Below are 27,143 nucleotides of genomic sequence, written 5' to 3' on the forward strand. Positions count from 1 at the left end.
GTGGTGACTAGAACTACACACAATACTCCAGTTGTGGCCTCACCAGTGTTTTATACAATTCCACCATTATATCCTTACTTTTATATTCTATACCTCTGCCAATGAAGGAGAGCATTCCATTTTTGTTTGGTAACATTTCTAGAAAAAAGTTCCAAGGTGTTTACTGTGCTAAAGGCACTATATAATGTAAGCTGCTGTTGTCACTAATGTTGCTGAGTCCACAGCTGTATGACTCAGTGGAAAGGGAGCTAACAATTAGGTCAAAATGATATTAAAAACATTTGTCTTTATTCTACCACAATGAAATTAAAATGTCTCCTCGTTACAGATTCAAAATCTCACAGGTTGATTTAGTGTTTTTTTTAAAAAAAATCATTCTGGAAGCAAACACAAATGTCTTAGGGTCCCAGAAACAACTCAGAACACACTCACACACAAGAAATAGACTGGAGTCTAACAGTATGAAATCACACTAAATAGATCTCTTTAGGCCTAATCTTACTAGTAGAAAATGTTTTCAATGTGAATTTAACTAGAATGTTGTGGGGACCTTTATTATGATGTAAGAGATGTAGATAATAATGTTAGAGCTGTATGGCAGCAGTTCAATGTGCCCATCTGGAAAATGCTGATGAGTACTTTACAGGGAAGAAGTGCTCAAAAACAGACAGGCTGGAACAGAAAAAGACAATAATAGAAAAATGACGTGTAAAATGAAGGTACTGTAACATGGTTAGTAGCTTGGAATATTTGCTGGTATATCTTGTCAAGTAGGAGAGGAAAAGGGGGAAGGGAAGAGGGGAATGGAAGGGGGAGATTAGACTGATGTTTGTGCCAAGGCCAGAGGGTTACGTTTGCAGTGCTTTGCTGCTGACCTTGAACACTGCAGGTGAAGTCAACAAGCCAGCTGGATCTTTATATTGATAGCTAGAGAATCAAAATGGGAAAAACCTCCATGGCACACTGCTACACAAATGAAAACTTCAGAAGAAGCTGGTTAAAACAATTTTGTAAGGTAAATGGCAGGGACTAGAAAATTTTAATAAAGGTTAGAACAAAGTTGTTAACAAATTTTGCAAAGTGGGATGGAAAGGTTATAGTTGGGAGGCTTATATTTTTGAATATTAGTAAGTCACATTCATGTGACAACTGATTCAGCACATTTTCTGCATTCCAATGAATGAACTGCTGCAGTGTGTAGGCTCCAGCAGAAACTGCGGAAAACATCTAAAACCATACTCACCAGTATTTTCTGTCCTGGAGTAATATAATGGAAAATTGATGTATATATTTGTCTAGAAATAACCTTTCACTAAAGGCTTCATATCAAAAAGTCTTCAATCTATAACAACAACAATTTCAGATTCTTATAAAATGGGCCTTGATCAAATAGCAAACAGCTTGTTATGCTTTTAGAAAGTAATATTTTATTTTTGAGGTTGTGGAGTTTCAAATTTGAAAAAAGCAGATTCACCTTGCAACTCTTACTGTTCACCAAGTAGCATAGGCCAGTGGTCAAAAGTGGAATTTTATAGCGACTTCTCGTGTTTCAACTAGAGTGCTTTAATGATGTTAGTCAGCAACTATTTTCAGCACTGATATCCTTTTCAAGAAGCCTGACCTATCAAAATTATGTGCATCTGCAAATGACTTTGAATATATCCTAAATTGTGGTTTCAGAAAATGCACATGTAATATCTTAGCAAATCACTTCTCCAACCTTTTACTTGCTCAGTTTCCTCATTGCAAAGCTCTTACCAGACAATAGCATTTATTCTGGCTAGTGTGATGTTGAATTCACCACTCAGCTTTGATAATTAACCTATTATTTTTACCATTTCTTAAATTGTTATGAAACCATATTTATGTGCACTTTAGCCTTGCCCATGTTCAATATCTGATATACACAAAAATGGAAGGAGCTTTTCTAAAGTTATGTCTGTAAGACGTTGAGCAGCCATAATATTCAAGGCCATTGAATTTATTATTTTAAGTTCAAAGCCCATGACATAGCTTTACTTTCAGCTGTTTTTTGTTACTAGAAATTTAGTAACAATGTGAAAGATCAAAAATCCATGTGCTTTTTGTTTAAGGAATTTACTTCAGGAGCCTCAAGGAGCATAACTTAGATGTTGGAATCTACTCGTGAGTCAGATCAATTCCTCTTATTGGAAATGCAAATTTATTTAGAATGTCATTAAAGCAGTATCAGCATATCTACTAAACATCCAGAATTTTCAATGGAATTGATAGTACTTTCTTGCATCTCCTAAAATTCTGCATTAGTGAAGGAGTGCAACAAGGAACCCACTGCAAAAGCAGAATGCAGTATTTTGACAGGCCCACATGACACGATACAATGTCAATAGAAAGAAATTCAAAATAGAATAAATAGAAATGCTGCTATAAAAGAGTTTATTTCATAACAGCAGTTACTTAAAATGACACGGCCACAACTGAATTTTGTTGTACACTTCACAAATGAAACAAATGTTATATGCAACAACTTCTAATACAGTATTCTATTTACACAAGGTATTAGCTCCTTTCTGAAGTGGAGCTTTGATGATCTATATTTGAGTTTTTTGAAATTTGTCAGTTATTAGATGAAAGTTTCTCTATCCTCAGTTAGCTTGGTCCTCGGAAGTTTGATTATTTTTTATTCAGCTTGCTGTTGGCTGATGAGAAAGCAGTTCCAACCAGGTTGTAATTTCACAAATGTACAATAATGTCAAACATATGTGAGATAACCATTTATCACATAACGCTATTGGCTTCATAGGCTGTGCAAAATTTTCTTACTATTCCTTCAGCCAAATTTTAGCGTTCAGTTACAAACTAATTTACCTATTAAAAAATCAGTAAACAAAAGCAGAAAATTAAAATGTAAGTCATTTTTATCAATAACATTAAAATTGTATTTATTTTCACTAGGCTATGCAACATTTATTAAATGGCAGGGCAGGCCCCTGTTAATGATCTGCTACAGAGCAAAAATTGTCAGGTGCACAAGGGGGCTGAGCCTAGCTAAATCTGTAACCAGCTAGGTGGTTGGTCTAGGGCATTGCTGGCAAAAACTAGATTTCCCTCACAGATTAAAACACTCAAATAAAAACAAAAAGATAGAGATAAAAGAAAAAATGGTTAAGAAAACGAAGCATAGAACACAGGACAATGAGACACTACAGCAGATAAAATTGGATTCAAAGAAAATGTGTGTAACAGTTCCCTAGGACTAGAAGATGCACCATCATATTCAGCAGGCAAGTTACACTATTCATATTTATGTTGTTGCCAACTGAACACTAAACATGCTGCACAAAAGATTTATTTCACTTAGAATGTAAAGCAGAACTTGGCAACACCATAAACATTTAAAATCGAATAGAAATAGATGGGTATGAATAGTTAGTGTCGTGAGTTAAACTGTCCATTATCTTCTCCCCATACCTTATACTGATATTCAAAATAAATAAAAAGTAATTATGTAGATTTGAATATACCATGCCAGTTCTGTGGTGTTATCAGCAATATGGATGAGACACATGCTTTTTTTATATATAAATTTAAAATTACATTGGCAGTGCTTCCAACATTGCACTAATGGACTAACCTCATATTGTAGCTGCCCCAATTTAGAAGATAATTGCTTCAATGTGAATTCTCCACATGTTCCACATTTCGCAAGACCACCTTTGTGCTCCCACCCACTCAATTTTCATAGAAAAAGTATCAGAGCATAATAACAATAATAACAAAAAGATGCTATACAACATATTACACAAGATTTTTGTAACCCAGAATTTAAATACAATGTCTGGACAAGTGTGGCAGGAATATTTGCAAATGTGGCAGTTTCAAAGAGTTATATTTCTGATAAATACTCCTTACTTTCCTTAAGCCCTATCCTGGTCAAGCACCTTCTCCAGCAAACAGGAAACTAGTTTCCAGGCCTCTGTCATTGTTAATTTACGCCACCCACCAAGAAGTGTGAGAAGGCAGCCCAATTACTCCCTTTCTAATCCAGGCTGACACTCTAGTTCAGTACTGAAGGAAAGCTGCATTGTCAGATGTGCCATCTTTTGAATGAGAAGCAAAACCTAATCTCCATCTGCTCTTTCGGGTAGGTGTAAAAGATCCTATGGCATCATTTCAAACAATAGGAAAGTTATTGCCAATGTCCTGGCCAATATTTCTCCCTCAATTAACAACACAAAAACAGATTATCTGTTGTTACCACACTGTTGTTTGCGGGAGCTTGCTGTGTGCAAACTGGTTGCTATATTTCCTACATTACAACAGTGACTACACTCCGAAAGTACTTCATTGGATGCAACGTGCTTTGGTTACATCCTGAGGTTAAAGATTCTATATAAAGTCCTCCCTTTTTTCTTCCAATTTTCCCTCCTTTCCTGGAAGGAAGTTACAGAATTTCTTAATAGCCATACAACTGAGATCAGGAACTCGGCATGCAAGGTATCACAAGTATGAACACGTATTTAAAGAAGAAAATTCACCATAAAATATGTAAATTATGGAATTGCCCTTATTTTCCCAAACTCTAAAGAAATATTATATGTCATTCATTAAATATTGCTGGTGTGGAGTGGCCTAATTGTATTCCCATAAGTGATGTATGGTGTGCACTGTTTCGCATATTCTTTGATGTTCTTTTTTTAAAACATTGAAGGCTAAACTCACCAAGATAAAATCAAGGCCACACCTCCAACCACCTCCCCCCCCTCCAACATCACCACCCTCCCCCACCACTGATTTCCCTTATGTTCTGTGACTTCTGTTGCAAAAAAATCCACATAAAGATAGGGGTGCCATTTTTCTTTTTTGAAAGCTAGCCTCCCTCACACATCAGAGCACTAAGTTTCACATCAATGCATCATTTTTTCTCAGTATCAACTTTTCAAACTTGATTTCTCATTTGACAGATCCAGTCTATCAGTTCCCCTTTCCTCTTGCATAGCAAACATATTTTTCTCCCTTATTGTAATTTTTGCAAAATCTGCTTTAGCCTTTAATGTGTACCCTCAAAATGTTCTACAGTATTTGCTAGCCAGTTGCCTGCTGCAGACATGGAGACTAACTTCCCATCTATATACCATATGTTCCCAATCACATGACTGCACTGAGTGCAGCTCCACTCATCATTCAAATACATTCTCCCACTCAATTCCTGTTAAGGAAACTTGAACATATATTCCAGCTGTCTGTACTTGAAACAGACAATCAGCATTCTGGAGCCACTGTCTGCATGTTCGCACTCATAGGCCAAAATCAGCACGTACAGCCCTCAGTGAAGCATTGCTGCTGAGCTAAAAGACAACAATAACTTATATTTATATAGCACCTCTAAGGTAATGAAACATTCCAAGATGCTTTGGGGAGCATTATAAAACAAAGTATGACATCTAACCAAATAAAGAGATCTTAAAGGAGGAAAGCGCAGTACAGAGACAGAGAGATGTAGGAAGGGCATTCCAGCACTTGGGCATAGGCAACTGACTGCCACCAATGGTAGAGCAATTAAAATGTACATGAGGCTAGAATTAGAGGAATGAATGGTATCTCAGAGGGCTGTAGGGCTGGATAAGATTACAGAGATGGGGAGGGGCAAGGCCACGGAGGGCTTTGAAAGCAAGGGTGAGAATTTTCAAATCAAGATGTTGCGTGCCCGGGAGCCAAAGGAGCTCAGGGGTCATAGCAGAACAGGACTTGTTGCAAGTTCAGACAGCAAAGTTGCGGATAACCTCAAGTTTATGGGGGCGGGGGGTGAGAATGCGGGTGAGTAGCCAGGAATGCTTTGAAATAATTGAGTCTAGAGGTAAAGATGGCACGACAGACAGTTTCAGCAGCAGATGAGCTGAAACAGGGGCAGAATCAGGCAATATCATGGAGGTGGAAGTAAGTGGTCTTAGTGATGGATCAATATGAGATTGAAAGCTTATCTTGGGATCAAATGTGACAGCAAGGTTGTGAACAGACTACCTTAATCTCAGGCTGTTGCCAGGGAGCGGGATAGTTTCAGGAAATAGGGAACAGGATTTGGTGGGGACCAAAAACAATGGCTTCAGTCCTCTTAATATTTAATTAGAGTAAATTTCTGCTCCAGTACTGGGTATTTGTTAAGCAGTCTGATAATTTAGCAACAGTAGAGCAGTTGAGAGAGGTGGTGGTGATTTAGAACTAGGTGTCATCAAAGTCCATGTGAAAACTAAAGCTTTGCCTTCAGATGATGTCACCAAGGGGCAGCATGTAGATGAAAAATAGGAGAGGGCCAGCGGTAACAATGCGGAAGGAGGAAGTGAAGCTATTGCAAGTGATTCTCTGGCTATGGTTAGATAGGTAAGAATGGAACCAGGTGAGAGCAGTCTCACCAGCTGGACAGCCTCTCCACTGCTGGACAACCATTTCAAAAGCTTCAGACAGGTTGAGAAGGATGAGGAGGGAAAATTTATCTTTGTCACAGACATAGGATTTCATTTGTGGCTTTGACGAGAGTTGTTTTGGTACTGTGGCAGGACCGGAAACCTGATTGGCAGAATTCAAAGATAGAGTTCCGGGAAAGATGGAAATGGATTTGGGAATGGACATCACATTTAAGGACATAAGAAGACTTCTACTTCATGCTTTACTATGATTTCCATAAATTAGGGAAGAATCTTTGTCAGTTTAGCAACGCACAGTGTCAATCACAGTAGGAACATCACTAGATACAATCTTGCTTAAAAAGAGAGAGGAGTGCAAGTCTTTAAGAATGGAGGGCAGAAGTAAAACTAGGAGCAGCAATTAGTTTGGGAGTGAGGAAACAACAAAAAAGGGAGAAGATAGAAGTTGCACTTTTTGAGAGGAGGAGGCTGTGTCTAGCTGACCTTATGAAAACCCAAATGTCACTTACATTTCAAATCTTTACAAAAAAGGAAATAATTATGAAGTGCAAATATGAAGTATAACGTGAATCAGAATGTATCACTGCTAATCTAAAAATCTGTCCTCATAAGAGAAGCCCCACATCTCTGGATTCAATCTAGTAAACCTCCTCTGAACCACCTCCAATGCAACTATCCACACAATCATTGAAGTGGGGGAAGTATTTAGAATAACTATTACAACTGTAGATTTGTGGCCTATAGCCCTGACTGTAAAAAATCAATAAGACTACACGCAAATGCCATAATTAGCTATTAGAGCATTGCTTTTATATTAAAAAATGAAGTTTTTTCTCTTCATAGTGCATCATGGGTAGGATTTTATGGTTCTCTGTGGTTCCCGTCCCCCACAGGTAAAAAGCCTATGCAAACCTGCAACCTGTTCCAGTGGGCTTGCTCTACAGCCTTTTAATGCCCAGAGGGGTGTTAAGTTGCTCAGGGAGAGACGACCATCCACATCTGGGCCACCTGATGCTTCCCCCATCATGTGTAAAATTGTGATGGGTTCGGGGGCCAGTGGGTAGTCACCAAGATAGGCACCCATGGCATCGCACCTAATTTTATCCTCGTCCCACCCTGCCTGCCTGCAGGTAAAATTCGGTAAAATGCTACTAGCAGGAAAGGTACGTTTTAGGATCTTAGATTTGGCTGAGTGATAGTATAGTTGCCTCTGAGTGAGAAGATTGTGGATTCAAGTCTCTATTAGACCTGGGCACTTGTTCTAAATTAACACTTTAATGCAGTATGAAAGCATGCTGCATTGTCAGAAATTGGGTTTTCCAATGAGTCATTATACTAAGGTCCCAAGCTAATCCATTCGCTGGAACTGGCTGTCACTGACAGCATTGGTCAGTCGAGATGGGCTGACCCTTCAGACCATTGTGCTCTGTTTCTGCACAACTTATAACTTGTATGTGGATCGTTCCCCCATCCTTGGCGAAGTCAGGGGATGTTAGGGCCACAAAACTCATGTGAATGCACAGTCAGAAACCCCGAACAGACTCAGTTCCTAAGCCAAATCTTTGCACAGGTCACAATGCCCTCAGGGTAAATTGTGCTCTGATTGCCAGTGATTACAATTCAAAAGTAGTTCATTGACACAAAGCACTTTGAGACAGCCTTAGGTTGTATAAATGCAACTTTTTAAAACAGCCAAATCATCAGCTGACAGAAGCTGAGTTTATTACACAATTATGTTTTAAAGAGTCTGGCATATATGCAACCCTCATAAGCACATGCAAAATTTTACTTCCCAAAACAATGTTGAGCTATTCGTGGCTTTTTTTGGTGATTTTTTTTGTGTCTCTATCTAGCCGTCTCTCTATCTATTTCTGCCTTGTTCTGATATGCATCAATTGCACCAATGGGAAAAAAACCTTTGAAAAACTTCTAAGAACCATTATTCTCTGATTCAGTGTTTACTGACTCCACATGAGGTTCCCTATTTGGGATCTAGAAACTGCAGTTCTGTTATTTTTTGGCAGCCAGAGGAGAAGGAGGGACATCATCGTCAAAAAAGGCTGAGCACAGTGATTCACTGGGGATCAAAATCATCTCTAGTACATTACCTGGAGCCAAAAAAAAATCTGCAGGAATGTTTGTAATGCTAGAAATGCTGAAAGATAAGAGAGCACACTTCCATTTTATTGACTAACACATGAATTATACACATCAGCATTGATCAGTTTTCTACTATGTATTCTACTTTTCAGTCAAAGCCCAAGAAAATGCAATGAATTGAATATTAAAGGATCTGTCTGAACTGATATATGAGGAATAAACAGTTGGGTGAGATACCAGAGGGCTGCCAGTGTCTGTGAGGCTAACCCACAGCAAGAGTTGGTACACTCAGGGGAGATAACTGGGATGAAACTGAAAGATATCAGCTCATAGAAAGGTCTATAAAATTTTGGAAAGATCTGTGAAGCCATTTTCCAGAGGGTTCGTCCTATCATTTTATTACAGATGGGCAGCCAGATATACATGCAGGCAGGTCCACCACTGGTGCTGCTTCTCCATAGAAGCTGCAAATGCTGCTGGTGCCTTCAAAGGATTAATCTACCCAGGAAGCACTTAAGCAATGTATGCAAAACTGCTAATATATTGAGCTAGGTTTGCATGCATTGATACTGTTGCATATTTAATACATTGAAAACTTTTTGTTCGTCACCTTTTACAGCAAGTACTTAAAAACAGCCACAGCCAACGTTCAATTACACAACAATGAACAGTTCACAAAGAGGCACATTATAGTACAAAGTTTAACATTTAACGCTTTAGCAGACTCCTTTTAAAAATAGAACGTGTTTCTTGGTGCTAATAACTCTTCAGTTCCGAGTCTCCCATTAACCACAGCCGCTGTAAAACCACATAACTCTATTGAAACATTAACAAGAAGGATTACCTCCAGTGTCATGTATGATGAATAGCTACTAATGAGTTCCTGCTGTGCAACTGGTCACTTCAATAATATGAAGAGCATCCTCCATCAATAGCTGACATGCAGCAAAATAGCTTTATTCATCCTCTGTAGCCAACAGGATTGCTTCAAGCACGTTTTGCACACTGCATTTTAACTAAGTCAGATAAATTAATTTGGGGCAATAAGAATTTGTTTAGACTGTTGCATTTTCATTCACCATTGCAATACAGTTCTCCAAAGACAACAACATGGATGACAGGCCTGCTGAGAACCCTATTTGCAGAGTCAGGATTATCTGATATGAAGGACACTTTATACAATCTAGACAAACTATTCAAAATCCCTTAACTAACAACAGGACAAAGAATCCTTCTAATTTTACGATGCCAGGCAAGGGTTATTCAATTTGAATTAGTGGGTGACTACATGAATCAGAGATAATTCATGCAGTTCGGGTGTATAGTTGCACATTTCCTAGAGATGCGTCAGTCCATGTCTGCAGGAGTAGCTACCAATTTATCCATATCTAAACCCTTATATTTCAAGTTCTTGACCTTGGACAGTTAGATTAACATTTATAGTAACTACAAGTAAAGTCTGAAATACAAAATCAAGAATAAGATATTTAGATCTGAAATAGTATTACCCATGTTGTACAGAACATCTGAACTAAACATGCATTCCCTAGCAACCACTAGCCAAAGAAAACACTGAGTTGCAACCATGAATACAAGCAAACAAAGATTTCAGCGTTGCTTTGAGAAAATAAAACTGCACAGCACCTCATGCAAATTTATAGTATGTTGGTCTTAACCTTATTCCAAATTGCTGAATCAACTTGGATATAAAACTGACCCGTAGTATTGTATTTGTTAATGCTTATTGTTTGTCATTTATTGTTATTCGGTTGCAGTTACTTGCTGGATTTGGCATTGCATTCTAGTGTCGAAATGCTTTTACAATTTTTCTTTTCAATATGTCAAAATATCAGTTAAGCAACCAGTTGGTTCTTTCATCCAATTTAGATAGATATAATCATCAAACTCCAATCATCTGTTTCTGAATCTTGTGTACACAAAATCGATATGCAACATCTGTCCATATGGAAACTGCCAGCCCTGTTAGAGAAATGAAAGCATCTTCCATCTTCAATTATGGGAAATCAGTTCAGTATACACACAAGCTAAACCTTCATTTGCCAGGTATCCAGCTGTGGAGTTGCAATATTAAAAAATTCTCTCAAGCTTGTGCCCAAAACATACTATTCCTTTAAGTTCCAGACCACACTTCTAACAATACTGTTTGAAGTACAGTATAATATCACTAACAAAAACTTGAGATGGGATTGAATTCGACATATTCTAGCAGTAAATATGTCAATGCTGTTAACTATATATCTACTTATCCTAGTACCTCTGAACTGAAGAGGCTAGAAGATTTTCAACAACTATTATATTCTTATGTATTGCCTTTAAAATTCCAAGCATTTGAAGTCAAACATCTTCACTGCATTGAACCACTGTGGCACCTACTGGTAAAATGCTGAATTGGAGCCATAGCACAGTGATAGAGGAGGTAAGAAAATGAGCAGTGTATTCTGTAAATCATAATGGAAATGAGAGCTCATTTAAGTGTGAAATGTTAAAAGAGAAACCTTTTCCAAAATAACATTCATCAAATCTGGAAACTTAATAAAATGCCAGTGCAAAGCACGCTCTGTATGTAACCTGTTAACAAAAATATACACCATTCATACCCTTTCATGATTTTAAAGAAATCACTTACCACTGCACTATATTCATCTGTTTTTACAAAAGACCTTCAAAAATCAACATAAAAAGACCAAATCACACCTGTTGTAACAAACAATATCTAAAACTGTTAGCCACTGAATATTTCTAGGTAGCAAGACATTTGCTTTCTCTGTATTTCACAAGGTACGGAAGCTGTAAATAGTTCAGTAAAAGCAAAGGGACTAACATTATCTGGTTCTTTATTTCTATCCATCAACCAGTATCATACACAATGTGGCATCGCACAACTATATTTGTAACTGGATATCACAAATTAAACTTTGATTGATAAGAAATTTCAAGTAATTAAGAACTTGCAAAAAATGTAATTATTGAAATGAAAATGTCATTAGTGGCATGTGTAGGCAAGATGTCCTGTTTCTGGTTAAAGCAGAACCTGCAGAATGTGCAGCCACAGTGGCATCAAACACCCCCATGTACAGTTTAATCCATTTGTTTGCTTTGGTTACATTTTCTTCCAGCATTTTACTCAATATCCTCCAACACTGCAATGATGGGACACCATCAGTTGCTGTCTTCACCAATCTCGGTCAATGTGACTCTTTTTTTTGTTTATGAATATTCAAGCACAAGAACAGGACGATTTCAGGCTTTGTTCCGAGCATAATTAATAAACCTTGCCCTCTGGCCTCCATAATCAATATGCAGAGTATCACATCTCTATATCCTCCCAATTCACACAACTTATTCAGACCTTCCAACTAACTATTCAACCACGTGAAATAAACACAGTTTTCCAAACATTTTGTTTTTTTAATTCATTCATGGGATGAGCAAGTATCTGGCAAGGCCAGCATTTACCTGTACTGCCCATCCCTAACTTCCTTTGAGGAAGGTTGGCACGTCACTTTCTTGAATTGCTGCAGTCCATATGTTGTCGGTACACCCACTGTGCTGTTGGGAAGGGAGTTCCAGGACTTTGACCCAGAAACAATGAAGGAACGGAGATATAGTTCCGAGTCAGGATGTGGTGTGGCTTGGAGGGGAACTTGCAGGGGATGGTGTTCCCATGCTTCTGCTGCCCTTGGCCTTCTAGGTAGAGGTGGTGGTTTTAAAAGGTGCTGTCGAAGGTAATACATCCTGACTCTTCCAAACCACTTCGCCTTGTTACCTTTCCCAGTTCTGAAAGGCTGCCTAAAAATCCATTTGTTCAACCACGTCTTTCGTTGCCTCCTACTCACCACCAAACTCTTATTTCCTGCTCGGCGTTTTACTTGCCTCTCTCGTAAGACACTCTGAAACGTTCATTATGAGAAGTGTTCTACAAATGATCAATTGTCTTGTATGTTCTGACTACTTTAGAAGAAATAAAGAAAATATGAATGATGATATAGTAACTGTTACTTTAAATGATTACTACTTTGAAAAGTTAACCATTTTAAACATTTGTTTTTTATGAACAGGTTTAAAACTTGATTCCTATCCGTTTCTCACCTCCATTCTTAGTATGCACACTGAATGTGAGGCTTCAAATGAAACTTAATTTCAGAATGATTAATGGGACTTAAATAATGCAAACATGCATTCAATAGGAAACATAACCATTAACCATAATCATTAACTGCCATAAACTGCTATGCATGAGCGCAAAAGTAGCAGAATAACTTTCAGGTCCATGACCCTTGTGTGCCGAAATGCAGTAAGAGTCCATACTTATTACTGCTCAGGCTCACTGCATGTAGTGCAACTGGTGAAAAGGCATGTGGTTTATGGGATCCCCTGAACACTTTAAGAGATAAATGTTTGAAATCTGTACTGTGTTCTAAAGTAAAATCACCAAAAAAAAACTTTCAAAATAATTTTAGTATCATGATAAAACTGATGTTAATGCTTTTGCCCTCTGAACATGAAAAGATAACTGAGGAGCTTTAGATATATGTGAAACCAGGTATATGCAGATCTTTCTCCTTGCTAAGCACAGTACAATCAGCAGTGTAACTCAGGTAATATTCAGACACATCCAAAAACTGCTCCGTGCAATATTGAAATAAATTTAATGTATTTTTCTGAAATCAGAGTTAAATTATATTTAACATTTGAACAAACCCTCATCATTTGGGGTTCATTTTTACAATTAGGAATTATTGCCGAGTATTAACATTAGCTGTACAGAATACATTTATTTACAAATTGATGTTCAAAGAACTCACAATAAATATTTGGAAAAACTCAGCAGGTCTGGGAGCATCTGTGGAGAGGAACACAGTTAACGTTTCAAGTCCGAATGACTCTTCAACAGTTGTTTTGGATTTCCAGCATCCACAGTTTTTTGCTTTTATCACAATAAATATTAACCTGGTGAAATGACATGTCCTACATCATAAAAGTATGACCAGTTTCATCACAAGGCATGAGTTAAATTTTCAAATGCAAATACAAAATTGTAACTGCAGAAACAATACAAGTAAAACAAATTCACAACTTTTCCAAAGACTAGGTAGCTAAGTGTTCAGTGTGAGACTAGGCCATGCAAGAGCGAAGATGCCAGATCCAGTTCCCAATCTGTGTTGAGCCAGCTGATGTCAGCTAGAGTAGCTACAATTGGCCTCAAAATCCCATGGCTGACAAACGAGAAAAAAAAAATCAGCCTGGTTTCTAGCCAGAAGACTGTGATGGAAAGTATCTATTTGTGAACATTAATTAAGAGAAATTGGGCTTTTCAGTGATGCCTTTAACAGTTGAACAGCCTCCTGATACTGCATTGATTCACGCGCGGCCACTGAGATGAGGTTGCCAAAAACTGCCAACACCTATGAAATCATGCACAAAAAAAGCCAGCACCTTCAGGGGAAAAGAACATTGAGGGGGAAAAACAAATTTACAGACTTAGGTATGTTTTAAAACAATAATGATACCTTATGAAATTTAGCGAAACACACTAACTTTACATTTGAGAACACAAACATAAACTGCAGAAACTTTATAATTACGTTACATGACATGATCTGAGCCTCGATTACAGCCTTGTAATTCATGGAAAAATAGCCATTATTCTCTGTACAATGTCTCTATAGACAGTGAATAGAGACCTGACAGATTCCATAATCTGCTAAATCTGCCCCGGCTTCTTGTCCTAACAGGAATCTCAGCTGGAGCTCTTGACCATCAATCAGGAGTTTTCAACAGGTCACAAAAAACTCTTGACAAGCTATTGTTAGCAACAGCTGCAATGGATGTACTGCAGATGATCTATCTATATTTAAAAATATCCTTAACTGCACAAAATTAGCTAGAAAAAAATGCACATTTCTTTTTAAATAGTCTCCAAACAATCTTTACACGCTACTACAACCATTTCCATAGGCATTTCAAACCAACTTTTATGGTCACGGATGCCTTTATAGTCCTTACAATGAGCATATAATTTATGCAAAACAAAGGTATTAAATTCTGTGATGCTAGATCTAAATTTCGCTTTCATCAAAACACATAGGAGTTGGTTTAGCATTGTCTCAAAATTGTATTCTTATAACCTTCACAATAGTAGTTCAACCAAACTAACTTCTCTATAATAAAATAAAAGCAAAAAACTGCGGATGCTGGAAATCCAAAACAAAAACAAAAATAAAAATACCTGGAAAAACTCAGCAGGTCTGACAGCATCTGCGGAGAGGATACAGTTAACATTTCCAGTCCATATGACTCTTCAACAGAACTAAGGAAAAATAAAAGAGAAGTGAAATATAAGCTGGTTTAAGTGGGGCAGGGGGGGCGCGCAATGGAAGAGCTCTACCTATTCCACCCCGCCCTATTTTTCCTATGTTCTGTTGAAGAGTCATACGGACTCGAAATGTTAACTGTATCCTCTCTGCAGAAGCTGTCAGACCTGCTGAGTTTTTCCAGGTATTTTTATTTTTGTTCAACTTCCCTATAATACTGCACCACCATCAAAGTCACTTAGCAATTTTGGTTATACATGCATTTTAAATCACATTACGGCAAAAAAGCTAGGGAAACACATATCGAGAGAAGTAAATATTTTGGATAATTACCTGTTTGAGTAAGTGGCTTCTCATATATCCTTTAAGCTTAAAGATTTAATTCTTTTTATTCATATACTTAGTAAAAAGCTCCAATGTGCTTCACAGGAGCGTTATCAAACAAAATTTGATACTGAGCTACATAAGCAGATATTAGAACAAATGACCAAATACTTAGACAAAAAGATAAGTTTTAAGGAACATCATGAAGGAGAAAAGAGAGGCAGAGAGATTTAGGGGTCGAATTCCAGAGCTTAGGTAGCTGAAGGCAAAGCTCTCCATGATGGAGGTTAGTGGTGGTGGTGGTTTGGGGAGGGGGGGGTGGTGGGGGGGTGGTTTATGCACATGATGCCAGAATTTGAGGAATGTAGGTATCTCAGAGGGTTGTAGGACTCAACGAGGTTATAGAGATAACGAGGGGTGAGGCAAGGGTGGGACTTGAAAACAAGGATGAGAATTTTAAAATCGAGACATTGCTCAGCCATCAGCCAAAGTAGTTCAAAGAACACAGGAGTGATACGTAGTCGGGACAGGTGCAAGTTAGGATATGAACAGCAGAGTTTGGATGACCTTAAGTTTATTGACAATGAAAAGTGGCAATACGACCAAAAGTCCATTGGAATAGTCAAATCTGGAAGTAACATCAACAAGGATGAGGTTTTAAGCAATAGACAAGCTGAGGCAAGGGTGGACTTAGCCAATGTTACAAAAGTGATGGTGGGGTTGTGTGATTGGAAGCTCATTTCAGATTCAGATATGCTACTGAAGTTGCAAAATAGTTCATTGAAGGAAATTTCAGATCATCTAGTATTGGATGTCGGACAAGCAGTCTGACAATATAGGGATAGTGAAGGGGTCGCAAGAGGTAATGATTAAGTAGAGCTATGTTTTTTTTTCTCTTTCACGGGATGTGGACACTGCTAACTAGTCCAGCATTTACTGCCCAGCTCGAATTGCCCTTGAGAAGGTGGGGGAGAACCATCTCTTGAACCGCTGCAGTCCATGTGACGTAGGTACAATCACAATACTGTTAGGAAGGGAGTTCCAGGGTTTTGACCTAGGAACAGTGAAGGAACTGTAATATAGTTCCAAGTCAGGATGGCATGTGGCTTGAAGGGGGCTTGCAGCTGGTGGTGTTCCAATGTGTCTGCTGCCCTTGTTCTTCTAGGTGGTATGGGTCACAGGTTTGGAAGGTGCTGTCGAAGAAGCATTGGTGAGCTGCTGCAGTGCATCTTGTAGGGGAATGGGATGCCAATCAAGCAGGCTGCTTTGTCCTGGATAGTGTCAAGCTTCCTGAGTGTTGTTGGAGCTGTACTCATCCAGGCAACTGGAGAGTATCCCATCACACTCCTGACTTGTGTCTTGTAGATGGTGGACAGCTTTTGGGGAGACAGGAGGTGAATTATTCACCACAGAATTCCCAGCCTCTGACCAGCTCTTGTAGCCCTGTATTTATGTAGCTGGTCCAGTTCAGTTTCTGGTCAATGGTATCCCTGAGGATGTTGTCGACAGTGGGGAATTCAGTGATGGTAATGCCATTGATTGTCAAAGAGTGATGGTTAGGTTCTCTCTTATTGGAGAAGGTTATTGCCTGGCATTTGTGTGGCACATATGTTACTTGCCACTTAACAACCCTAGCCTGAACATTGTCAGGGTCTTGGTGCATATGGTCATGGATGGCGTCAGGTCAAAATGTCGCAAGTGTATCATCAAGGTACACCTGGAAACTCACATGTTTTCAGTTACAAAGCTATTTAAAGAACTTGTTATTCATTAATAGGATGTATGCGTCCCTAATTGCCTTTGAGATAATTGAGTGCCTTGCTTGGCCATTTCAGTCAACCACACTGTTGTGCCTCCAGAATAGCATATAGGCCAGACCAGGTAAGGACAGTAAATTTCCTTCCCTAAAGGACAATAGTGAACCAGATGGGTTTTGATGATAACCCGGTACTTTAATGGTCACCATTACTGATACTAGCTTTTATTATAGATTTATTTAATTAACTAAATTTAAATTCCCCAGTTGCTGATTTGAAGTCATGTTGCAGGATCATTAGTCTGAATTACTAGTCCAGAAACATAACCGCTATGCTTTTGTATTCATAGGAAAAAAGAACTTGCGGTTATATATTGCCATCTGGAAGTTACAAAACACTTTACAACCAATGAAGTAATTTTGAAGTGAAGTCACTGTTGTACCATCAGCAACCAATATGCTCACAAGGTCCCACATATAGCACTGTGATAATGACCAGATAATCAGCCAGGATTTTGCAATCTGTGGCAAAGAAAGCTGCCCACAAAAATCTAGCAATCACTGTGGTAAGAATTTCCCCTTTCCTGACAGCAGTTTAAGTCTGGCGTCAAAAAATCAAGGGGATGTTTGGCATGCAGCAACAGTTATGTCGCAAGCTAGTAGGCAATCCATCAAACCGAATCAAAGAATAACAGAACAATGACAGTACAGAAGGCAGCTATTCTATCCATCTTATCCCAGCAATTTTTCTATTGTCAGTTGCTTATCCAGTTTCCTCTTGAAAGTCATGATTGAATCTGCCTCCACCACACTCTCTGGTAATGTATTCACAATCCAAACCACTCACTATGTAAAAAAGTTCTTCATGTCATCTTTGGTTCTCTTGCCATTTACCTTATAATCGATTTCCTTTAGGTCTCAACCCATCTGCCAATGGGAACAGTTCCTCCCAATGTACTCTGTCTAGACCTCTTATGATTTTGATCACTTCTATCAAATCTCCCACCTTCCCTTCCCCTAAGGAGAAAAGCGCCAGCTTCGCCATTCTATCCACCAAACTGAAGTCCTTCATACCTGAAGCAATTCTTGAAAGTTTTCTCTGCACTGCTCTAATGCCTTTGTATCCTTCCTAAAGTGTAGTGCCAAGGATTAGACACAAAACTCTTGCTGATGCTGAACTGATGATTAAAAAAGTTCATCAGAATGTCCTTCCATTTGTACTCTCTGCCTCCGTTTATAAAGCCCAAGATCCCATATGCCTTTTTAACTACTTTGTTAATCTGCCCTGCAACCTTCAACGATTTGGTTTCTCTGTTACAGCATACCCTTGAGAATTGTATCCTTTTTTATACTGCCTTTCCTCATTCTTCCTACCAAACTGTATCACTCCACATTTCTCTGCATTAAATTTCCTCTTGAAACCTATCACTACTATCCTTTGCATAGTTCACAATACTTCCACGTTTGCGTCATGCACAAGTTTTAAAATTGTGTCCTGTGCACCAGAGTCTAGCTCATTATTGTACATCAGGAAGAGCAGTAATCCTAATAGTCGTCGACCTGAAACATTAACTCTGTTTTTCCCATCACAGATGCTGCCTGCTCTGCTAATACTTCCAGCATTTTCTGTTTTTATTTCAGATTTCCAGCATCCACGGTATTTTGCTTTTGTCTGAGTCTGGATCCCTGGGAAACCCTACTGTATATCTTGCTCTAGTCAGAAAACTCTCTTTTTCCTGTCACTCAGCCAACTTCACATCCATGCTGCCACTGTCCCTGTTATTCTTCAGCTGCTTCATCAGTGACCTTCGCTCCATCATAAAGTCAGAAGTGGAGAGGTTCGCTGACGATTGCACAATGTTCATCACCATTCGCGACTCCTCAGATACTGAAGCAGTCCATGTCCATATGCAGCAAGAACCTGGACAATGTTCAGGCTTAGGCTTAGGCTGATAAGTGGCAAATAACATTTGCGCCACACAAGTGCCAGGCAATGACCATCTGCAACAAGAGAGAATCTAAACATCTCTCCCTAACATGCAATGGCATTACCATTGCTGAATATCCCACTATTAACATCCTGGGGTTACCACTGACCAGAAACCGAACTGGGCTAGCCATAAATACTGCGGCTACAACAGCAGGTCAGAGGCTAAGAATTCTGTGGAGAGTAACTCACCTCCTGACTCCCCAAAGCCCGTCCCACCATCTACTTGTCAGCAGTGTGATGGATTACTCTCCACTTGCCTAGACAAGTGCAGCTCCAACAATACTCAAGAAGCTCGATACCATCCAAGTCAAAGCAGTACACTTGATTGGTGCCCCATCCACCAACTTAAATATTCATTCCCTCCATCACCAGCGCAGCAGAGTGTACCACCTACAAGTTACACTGCAACAACTCACTAAGGCTCCTTTGACAGCCCCTTCCAAACCCGCAACTTCTACCACCTGGAAGGAAAAGGGCAGCAGGTGCATGGGAACACCAACACCTGCAAGTTCCCCTCCACGCCACACACCATTCTGATTTGGACCTATATTGCCACTCCTTCACAGTTGCTGGTTCAAAATCATGGAACTCCATCCCTAACCGCACTGTGGATGTACCTGCAAAACATGGACTGCAGCTGTTCAAGGCGGCGGCTCAACAACAATTTCTCAAGGGCAATTAGGGATGGGGAATAAATGTTAACCTATCCAGCGACACCCACATCCTATAAACGAATTCAAAAAACATTCTACTAGCTTCAACTTTGGGGGCAAACTTATCATCTGGCAACTCCATGAACACCAACCACATCAACTAATTACCATCATCAACCTCTGTTAACTCCACAAAATTCCAATCAAATTAGTTATTTTCCCTTTAACAAATCCATGCTGACTTTCCTTAATGAATCCACATTTGTCCAACTGGCTGTTAATTCCATCCCGGATTATCATTTCTAAAAGATTTTCCACCACTGAGATTAACTGACTGGTCTGTAACTTCTGCGTTTATCCTTGGGTCATTTTCTGAAGAAGGGTGCAACATTTGCAAATCTCTGGTGCCCTGGCACCACCTGTACATCCAAAGAGGATCGGCCAGTGCCTCCACAATTTTAACCCTTACAACTTGCAGAATTCTTGGATGCATCCCATCCGGTCCTGGTAACTTATTAACTTTATTCACACACAGCAAAACAAAAGCTATCAAAATCCTTCACTTTTAATTAAAATTTTCAGATAGCAAAACAAATGTATGACACTATTAAGCAAGAAGCTAAAATAAGGATTCAGATTTTAAAAATTTTTATGTCTCTAAAAAAACCCAATAACTTTTAAATCAGCAGAGAAATCCGACATTTCACGTGAATAAAAGAAAGACTTGCACTTAAATAACGCCTTTCATGACCACCAGACATCTCAAAATGCTTTGCAACGAAGGAAATACTCTTTGAAGCATCTCACTATTGCTTTGTAGAAAATGCAGCAGTCAATTTGCAAACATCAAGTGCTCCCAAACAGCTCTGTGATAATGACCAGCCAGTTTGTTTTCGTGACATTGATTGAGGAATAGGTATTGGCCAGGACAAAGGGGACTCTTGTGCTCTTCTTTGAAATGGTGCCATAGGATCTTTTACATCCACTTGAGGAGGCAGATGGGACCTCGGTTTAGCATCTCATCCAAAAGACAACACTTCTGACAGTGCAGCATTCCCACAGTATTGTGCTTAAGAATCAGTCTGGACTATGTGCTTAATACTGGGCTAATGCTTAAACCTCATTTTGGTTCTGGTTCAGAGCTTGAATGCTATCACCTGGCCTCGGATGAGGTTGAGAAAACTTTATGTTTATCACCACAGCTAGTATTTATACCTTAATCATAATATTCATTGATGCGCACGTAAAAATAAACATAGAAAAATATTGTTCCGACTAAATAGAAAATATTAAATCTGTGCAATAAAGTACTTAGTGCAAATAAGAGTATCCATCATTTATTGTGCAGCTCTTAACAGCTGGTTTAAAATGGCACTGGCCTCAGAGCCCAACAACAACTTGTATATACATCGTGCCTTCGACTAAGAACATCCTCTACAATGCTTCACAGAAGCATGTAAAGCAAAATTTGACACCAAGTCATATACGGAGATACTAGCACAGATCACCAAAAGTTTGGTCGAGGAGGCTGGTTTTAAAGAGCGTCTGAAAGGAGAAAGGACAAGGAGAAGGGAAGCCACTTAGGGAGGGAATTCCAGAACTTAGGACTGTGGCAACTGAAGGTACAGCTGCCAATGATGGAGCAATTAAAATTTGGGATGCTCAAAAGGCTAGAATTAGAGGAGTGAAGATTTATTGTAGAGTTGTGCAGTTGGAGAAGATTACAAATTTAGGGAGGGGTGAGGCTGTGGAAGGACTTAAAAATAAAGATAAAAGTTTTAAAATCATGTGGTTGCTTCACCAGAGGCCATTGCAGGTTAGCAAGCATGCAGGTGATGGATGAACAGGAGTTGGTGTGAGTTAGGACAAGGATAGCAGAGTTTCGGATGATCTCAAGTTCACAAAGAGTAAAACTTGGAAGACTGGCCTTGAGTTCACTGAAATAGTTAAGTCTAGATGTAACAAAGGCATGGATGAGGGTTTCAGCAACAGATAAGCTGAGGCACAAACAGAGTTGTATGACGTTACAGAGTTGGAAATAGGTGGTCTTGGTTACGGCACAGACATGGTCAGAAACTCATCCTGAGGTCAAATATGACATCAAAATGGTAAAGATTCTGGTTCAGCCTCACAGAAGTCAGGGAAAGGAGTCAAGTCATAATATAAGATGGAAGATCATCAACTTGAAATGTTAACTCTGTTTCTCTCCACAGATGCTGCCTGACCTGCTCAGTATTTCCAGCATTTTCTGTTTTTATTTCAGTTTCCCAGCATCCGCAATATTTTGCTTTGCAAAGGGACCAGGCTGGTGGCCAGGGAACAAAGTTTGACGCGGGGACACAAGGAAATAGCAGGAAGATTTTACTCCACCACTCTAAAAGAGAGTTGCATATTTGTATATCTCAATAGCAAAAGAGTCAAATTATTCCAGCTTGTGCAAATAAATTGATCAGAACTGTCGTTTGAAGATTTGCAAATATAGGGACTTCTCATTTTCTAAGTTGCCAATTTATAAAATGGAAAGAGGAAAAAGCCATGTGCACTTGAAGAAATGCATTTCCTTTATCCCTCTTAGGCCTGATGTCATGTCTGAAACTTAGCTTCCCCCACCAATAGGAATCATATTTGGTTTTCTCCCTGTCTCAGCTCCAATTACTTCTGCTTTCTCAGTCCTTTCATTTTAGTAGTTGCAATAGAGCAAAGAAAGGGAATTACTGATCAAGGTCACAATTAAAGGACAAAGTCTGCAGTGTTTTATTAAAATTATCAGTTAAACGAGCTGTACTGTAATAACAAGACAATGATTTTTACAAAATAAAAAATAAAAATTACTGTAAAACAAAATTTAAAATTGCAATAAGACTTTATATCAAAGATCTCTGATTAACCATTTAGAACTAATTATTTAAATATGCTAAAATACTTGATGAAATGTTGATTTTATGGGCACACATGGTATAAGCAGTACTTAGAAGCATCATCAATTGTTGTGCAAAAGAACATTCATTCTTTCAAATTCCCCCTCCCTGCTTATTGGATTAAGCATCTATTGAAGTTATCCCTGGTCTGATGCTAAGGAAAAACCTATAGCACCGTTATTGTTAAATTCCACCTGTTGCTTTGCTCCCATAAATATCTTACCACATACAAAAAGCATTCTATTTCTTAATTGTGGCTGAGGAAGGTGAGTGGAGCAGTCAATAATATGCTATGTCTCTGCATATGATATTCGAGTCTTTCCTAATACTAGTGCCAATCTATCACTCACATTCTTAAATTTTACTGATAGTACTCCCAATCTAATTGCTCTAATCCAACCATTTTTCAATTGCCAGCTTTCACAGCAATGTACTAACTTAGCAGTTTCTCACTAATGGATTTAAGTGCACCTCAGTTACAACTCGAGAAATACTGTAAGAGTATGGAGACCTGGTGAGACAAAGTAAATTGTTAGGTTTAATAAATTCTGATGAAACCCTTCTAATGTTACTAAGGAGGCAATTTAATGTTCCAGTGCAGAACATTAACAGATATACAGCTGAACCTGCCAATGCTTCATTTCTTGACAGGCATACAATTGGGAAAAACTCAGTCACTAGCCACGATTGGTGAAAATCTCCAAATGTGTTTTGAATTTGTTCAGACAAGATGCACCAGTCACATCATTTATCACTAATCAAATAAAAAAATGTGATTACTTGTTCAAAGTTATTTGTTCAACATTGTACATTATAGGCTGCCCAAGAATACATGTTCATACAAATCTATAAAGGCCCCAAGGTATTTCCTAAAATGAAATTAGAAAAAAATATTGAATTCATATAAATGCTTATTTGGTTAGAGTGGAAATTTTGGACGCATTACTTGAAAGGTGCAAGACTAAGTGAGGTAGAGGGACAAAGGTACAAATACACAAATCACTACAAGTTGTCCCATTGGTTAGCAAAGCCATGAAAAAAAGGAAACAAAGCACCAAGTTTTATTTCTAAAGGGATAACTTTGAGATGTAGGGAAACTTGGTTAAACTTGTATCAATCCTTGGTTAGGCCATGTGTGAAATACTATACGCAGTTCTGGTTGCCATATTTTAAAAAAAGATTTTGATAGAATGGATACAGAGAGAATGTTTCCTCTTGTAGGGAAAAACATAACTAGTGGCCATCAATATAAGATAGTCACCAGGGAATCAAATAGGAATTCAGAGGAAACTTCTTTGCCCAAAGAGTGGTGAGCATATGGAAGACAGGGAGTGATTGAAGTAAATAGTATAGATACATTTAAGGGGGAGCTAGACAAGCATATGAGAGGAAAAGGAATAGAGGGTTACAATGATAGGTTTAGATGAGGAAATATGAATATAGGTGATCTTGCTAAGTGCACAAAGTAGCCTAGCACAAAGTTAGCAGCTTGCAACTGAGTGCAACATAAGAGAGTGTAAGCTTGGGAATTGGGTAATTGAGGAAATTTTAAGGGTTAACCTCTTTCTAAAATCTAGCCAAGTTTGCATTTGGCATTTAACTACAGATAAATAGATCATTTTCAGGATGGCAAACTGGAACTAATGGAGTGCCACAGGGATCAGTGCTGGGGCCTGAACTATTTACAATCTATATTAATGACTTGGACAGGAGACTAACAGTATTGTCACCAAATTTGCTAATGACACAAAGATAGGTCAGAAAGCAAGTCATAAGGAGGATACAAAGAGTCTGCAAAGTGATATAGATAGGTTAGGTGAGTGGGCAAAACTCTCACAGATGGAGTATAATGTGGGGAAATGTGAGGCTGTCCATTTTGCCAGGATGAATAGAAAAGCAAAAAATTATTTAAACAGAGAGAGAGAGAATGCAGAATCTGCAGGGTGTCCTTGTACATGAATTACAAAAAGTCAGCATGCAGGTACAGCAAGTGATTAGGAAGGCAAAAGGGATGCTGGCCTTTATTGCAAGTATAAATGTAAGGAGTTATTGCTACAACTGCATAAGGCATTGGTGAGACCACACCTAGAGTACTGTGTACAGTTTTAGTCGCCTTACTTAAGTACATATTTGCATTGGAAGCAGTTCAGAGAAGGTTCACCAGGCTGATTCCTGTCTTGTCTTATGAGGAACAAAACACCAACATGTAAACATTTCACATCTTTTAAAAAATATTCTGCTTTTCTACTCTTACTTTTCTTTTCAAAGTGAAAAACCTCATGCTTTCCCACATTATACTCCATCTGCCACTTTGTTGCCCACTTGCCGAATCTTTGCAGCCTGTGTTCTCCTCACAGCTTCAATTCTCACCTAACTTTGCACCGTCAGCAAAGCTGGATACATTACTCTGTCTTTTCATCCAAGTCATTCATATGGATTGGAAACAGCTGAGGCCCCAGCACTGATCCTTGCAGTACTCCACCAGTTCCAGCCTGCAAGCTTAGAAATGCCATTATCTCTACTCCCTTTCTGTTAACCAATCCTCCATCCAATTAGTATATTACACCGAACTCCATGAGTCATTATTTTGTCGAACCTTTTGTGTGATACCTTATCAAATGCCTTTTGGAACTCCAAGTGTACCACATCTAATGGCTCTCCTTTATCTACCCGACTAGTTGCATCCTCAAAAAACCCTACAAAACTTGTCAAACATGATTTTATAAAAACAGTAAGATCACACTCTGTGTGATAATACTATGGTTTTCTAGGTGCTTTGTTTAGATTTCCTTAATAATAGATTGCAGAATTTTCCTGATGACTGAAGTCAGGCTAACTGACCGGTAGTTTCCAGTTTTCTCTCTCTCTCTCTCTCCTTTCTTGAATAGCGGTCTTACATTTGCTAACTTCCAATCCATTGGGCATTCTAGAATCTAGGAAATTTTGTAAGATCGTAACCAGCCCATCCATTATCTCTTCAGTTAACTTTCTTAGAACCCTGGGATGCTGGCCATCAGGTCCTAGGAATTTGTCAGCTTTTAGTTTCATAGGTTTCTTGCATTTTTTTCTGCTGGTATTAATTATTTTATGTTCCTACTCTTGTTAATCCCAAGATTACCATATATTTCTGATATGTAATGTGTCTTTTACTGTGAAGACACAAAATATTTGTTGAACATTTCCACTGCATCCTCAATCTCCATGATAATTTCTTCTGTCTCTGCTTTTGAGGGATCTACATTTACTATAGCTACTCTCCTTTTTATATACTTAAAAAAAATTGTAAGAGGTTTTACTTTAAATATTTCTGACTAGTTAGCTCTCATTCTAATTTTCCCTTTTCATCAACTTTTTGGTCAACCTGTGCTGTTTCTAAAACTCTCCCAATCCTCAGGCTTACTACTATTTGTTGTAACATTATAAGCCTGTACTTGTCAGGCAATTTTTAAAAATCAGCCCTATTTTATGAACTGCCCTCTTGCCTGAATCGATGTCAGAAGCAATGACTACAGTCAAGGTCAACCCATGAGAAAACATTTGGGCATATTTGCTAAAGTGTGAAGTGTGGAGGTGCTTTGCTTGCTTGTTATGAGATGACTGATAGTATGTTCTTCTGTTCTAATTGAGACATAAGCTTTCTTTCACAAACAGTTGCTGCATGAATGTCTGAAACTCAAGCAGTTAACCTGTACTTTTCCAATAGAGGAACGAGGTTTTTTTGCTCCCTTGAAGATGGCTGACCTCTCCACCTCAAAGTTTTGAAAGACGTTGCCTTTTTTATTGTTATAGTCATGCAACTTGCGCTGTCCTTTGACAGATTTCTGTGGTCAAGTGTGCAAAAAGCTTCAAAGTGCTTAAAGAATCAATGAATAATATTTTGAGTTATATGACTAAGACCATGATACTTCTTTTGACTTTCTCATGAAAGTATCTTCGACTGTCCTTCTGAATACTTTGCTCTTTTTGTGCTGAAATACAATTGGAACATATATGGCGGTTTTTTAAAGTTGCTGTTAGGAGCGGAGCTGAAAAAATAATCAGGAATGTCCATGGTATCATGTAATTTACTGATCACTGGAACATCTGACGAGTCACAGGCTGCATTCTGATTCCTATTGCCTCTGGTTTCCTTTTATGAAAAACATAACTGAATCAAGAGAACATCAAATGCCACAACATCTACTAAAACTTCTGCCAAAAGGCAACCACCTGGAAACTGTTGATTTGTTGATTTTAAGCTTATTTCCTACAATTCCTTGTAACTAAGCACGAATTTCTGTTGTGCACTGCTGCAACATAGATTATCAAGAGCTACAAGGCTCTACTCAGAATAGGAAATTTTGAGAGGTGGTGCTTGAAGCACAATGTATCTTTGTGGTTTATGTAATTGATGTTTAATGAATATGTTGCATGGTGAATGATAAGTTTTTTATACTGCACCTTAGATTGCATTAAAATCATACAGGCTAACATTTGAATATTCTCTTGATTTCCTTGGTTAATGAGAACTGCTAAATATATCTCATTAAAATTTCTGCTGTTATTTTGTTATGCTTACATGCCAAGGAAATGCATTTTGGAGGCATTTTGTGTTCTCATCCACCATAGGCATAGTTGTTCTTGATTATTTTCATGTGTAGGTTCAACAATTCCAATATGTTATTTC

General features: G+C 38.5%; 1 protein-coding gene across 4 annotated transcripts in view; it reads right to left on the reverse strand.

Moving 5' to 3' along the window:
* Positions 1-27,143, reverse strand: part of stx8 (syntaxin 8) — a 170,831-nt gene that overhangs the window by 83,173 nt on the left and 60,515 nt on the right. The window contains exon 7 of one of the 4 annotated variants that reach the window (XM_041216805.1): positions 12,223-12,473. The exons of the other annotated variants lie outside the window; for them this stretch is intronic. Coding sequence (XP_041072739.1) covers positions 12,439-12,473 — 35 coding nt within the window. The 3' untranslated portion in view covers positions 12,223-12,438. Of the gene's footprint in view, positions 1-12,222; positions 12,474-27,143 lie in introns of those variants that run through there. 4 annotated transcript variants of the gene reach the window in all.

The sequence above is a fragment of the Carcharodon carcharias genome, chromosome 22, assembly GCF_017639515.1.
Source record: "Carcharodon carcharias isolate sCarCar2 chromosome 22, sCarCar2.pri, whole genome shotgun sequence".
In the NCBI taxonomy this organism is placed as follows: Eukaryota; Metazoa; Chordata; class Chondrichthyes; order Lamniformes; family Lamnidae; genus Carcharodon; species Carcharodon carcharias.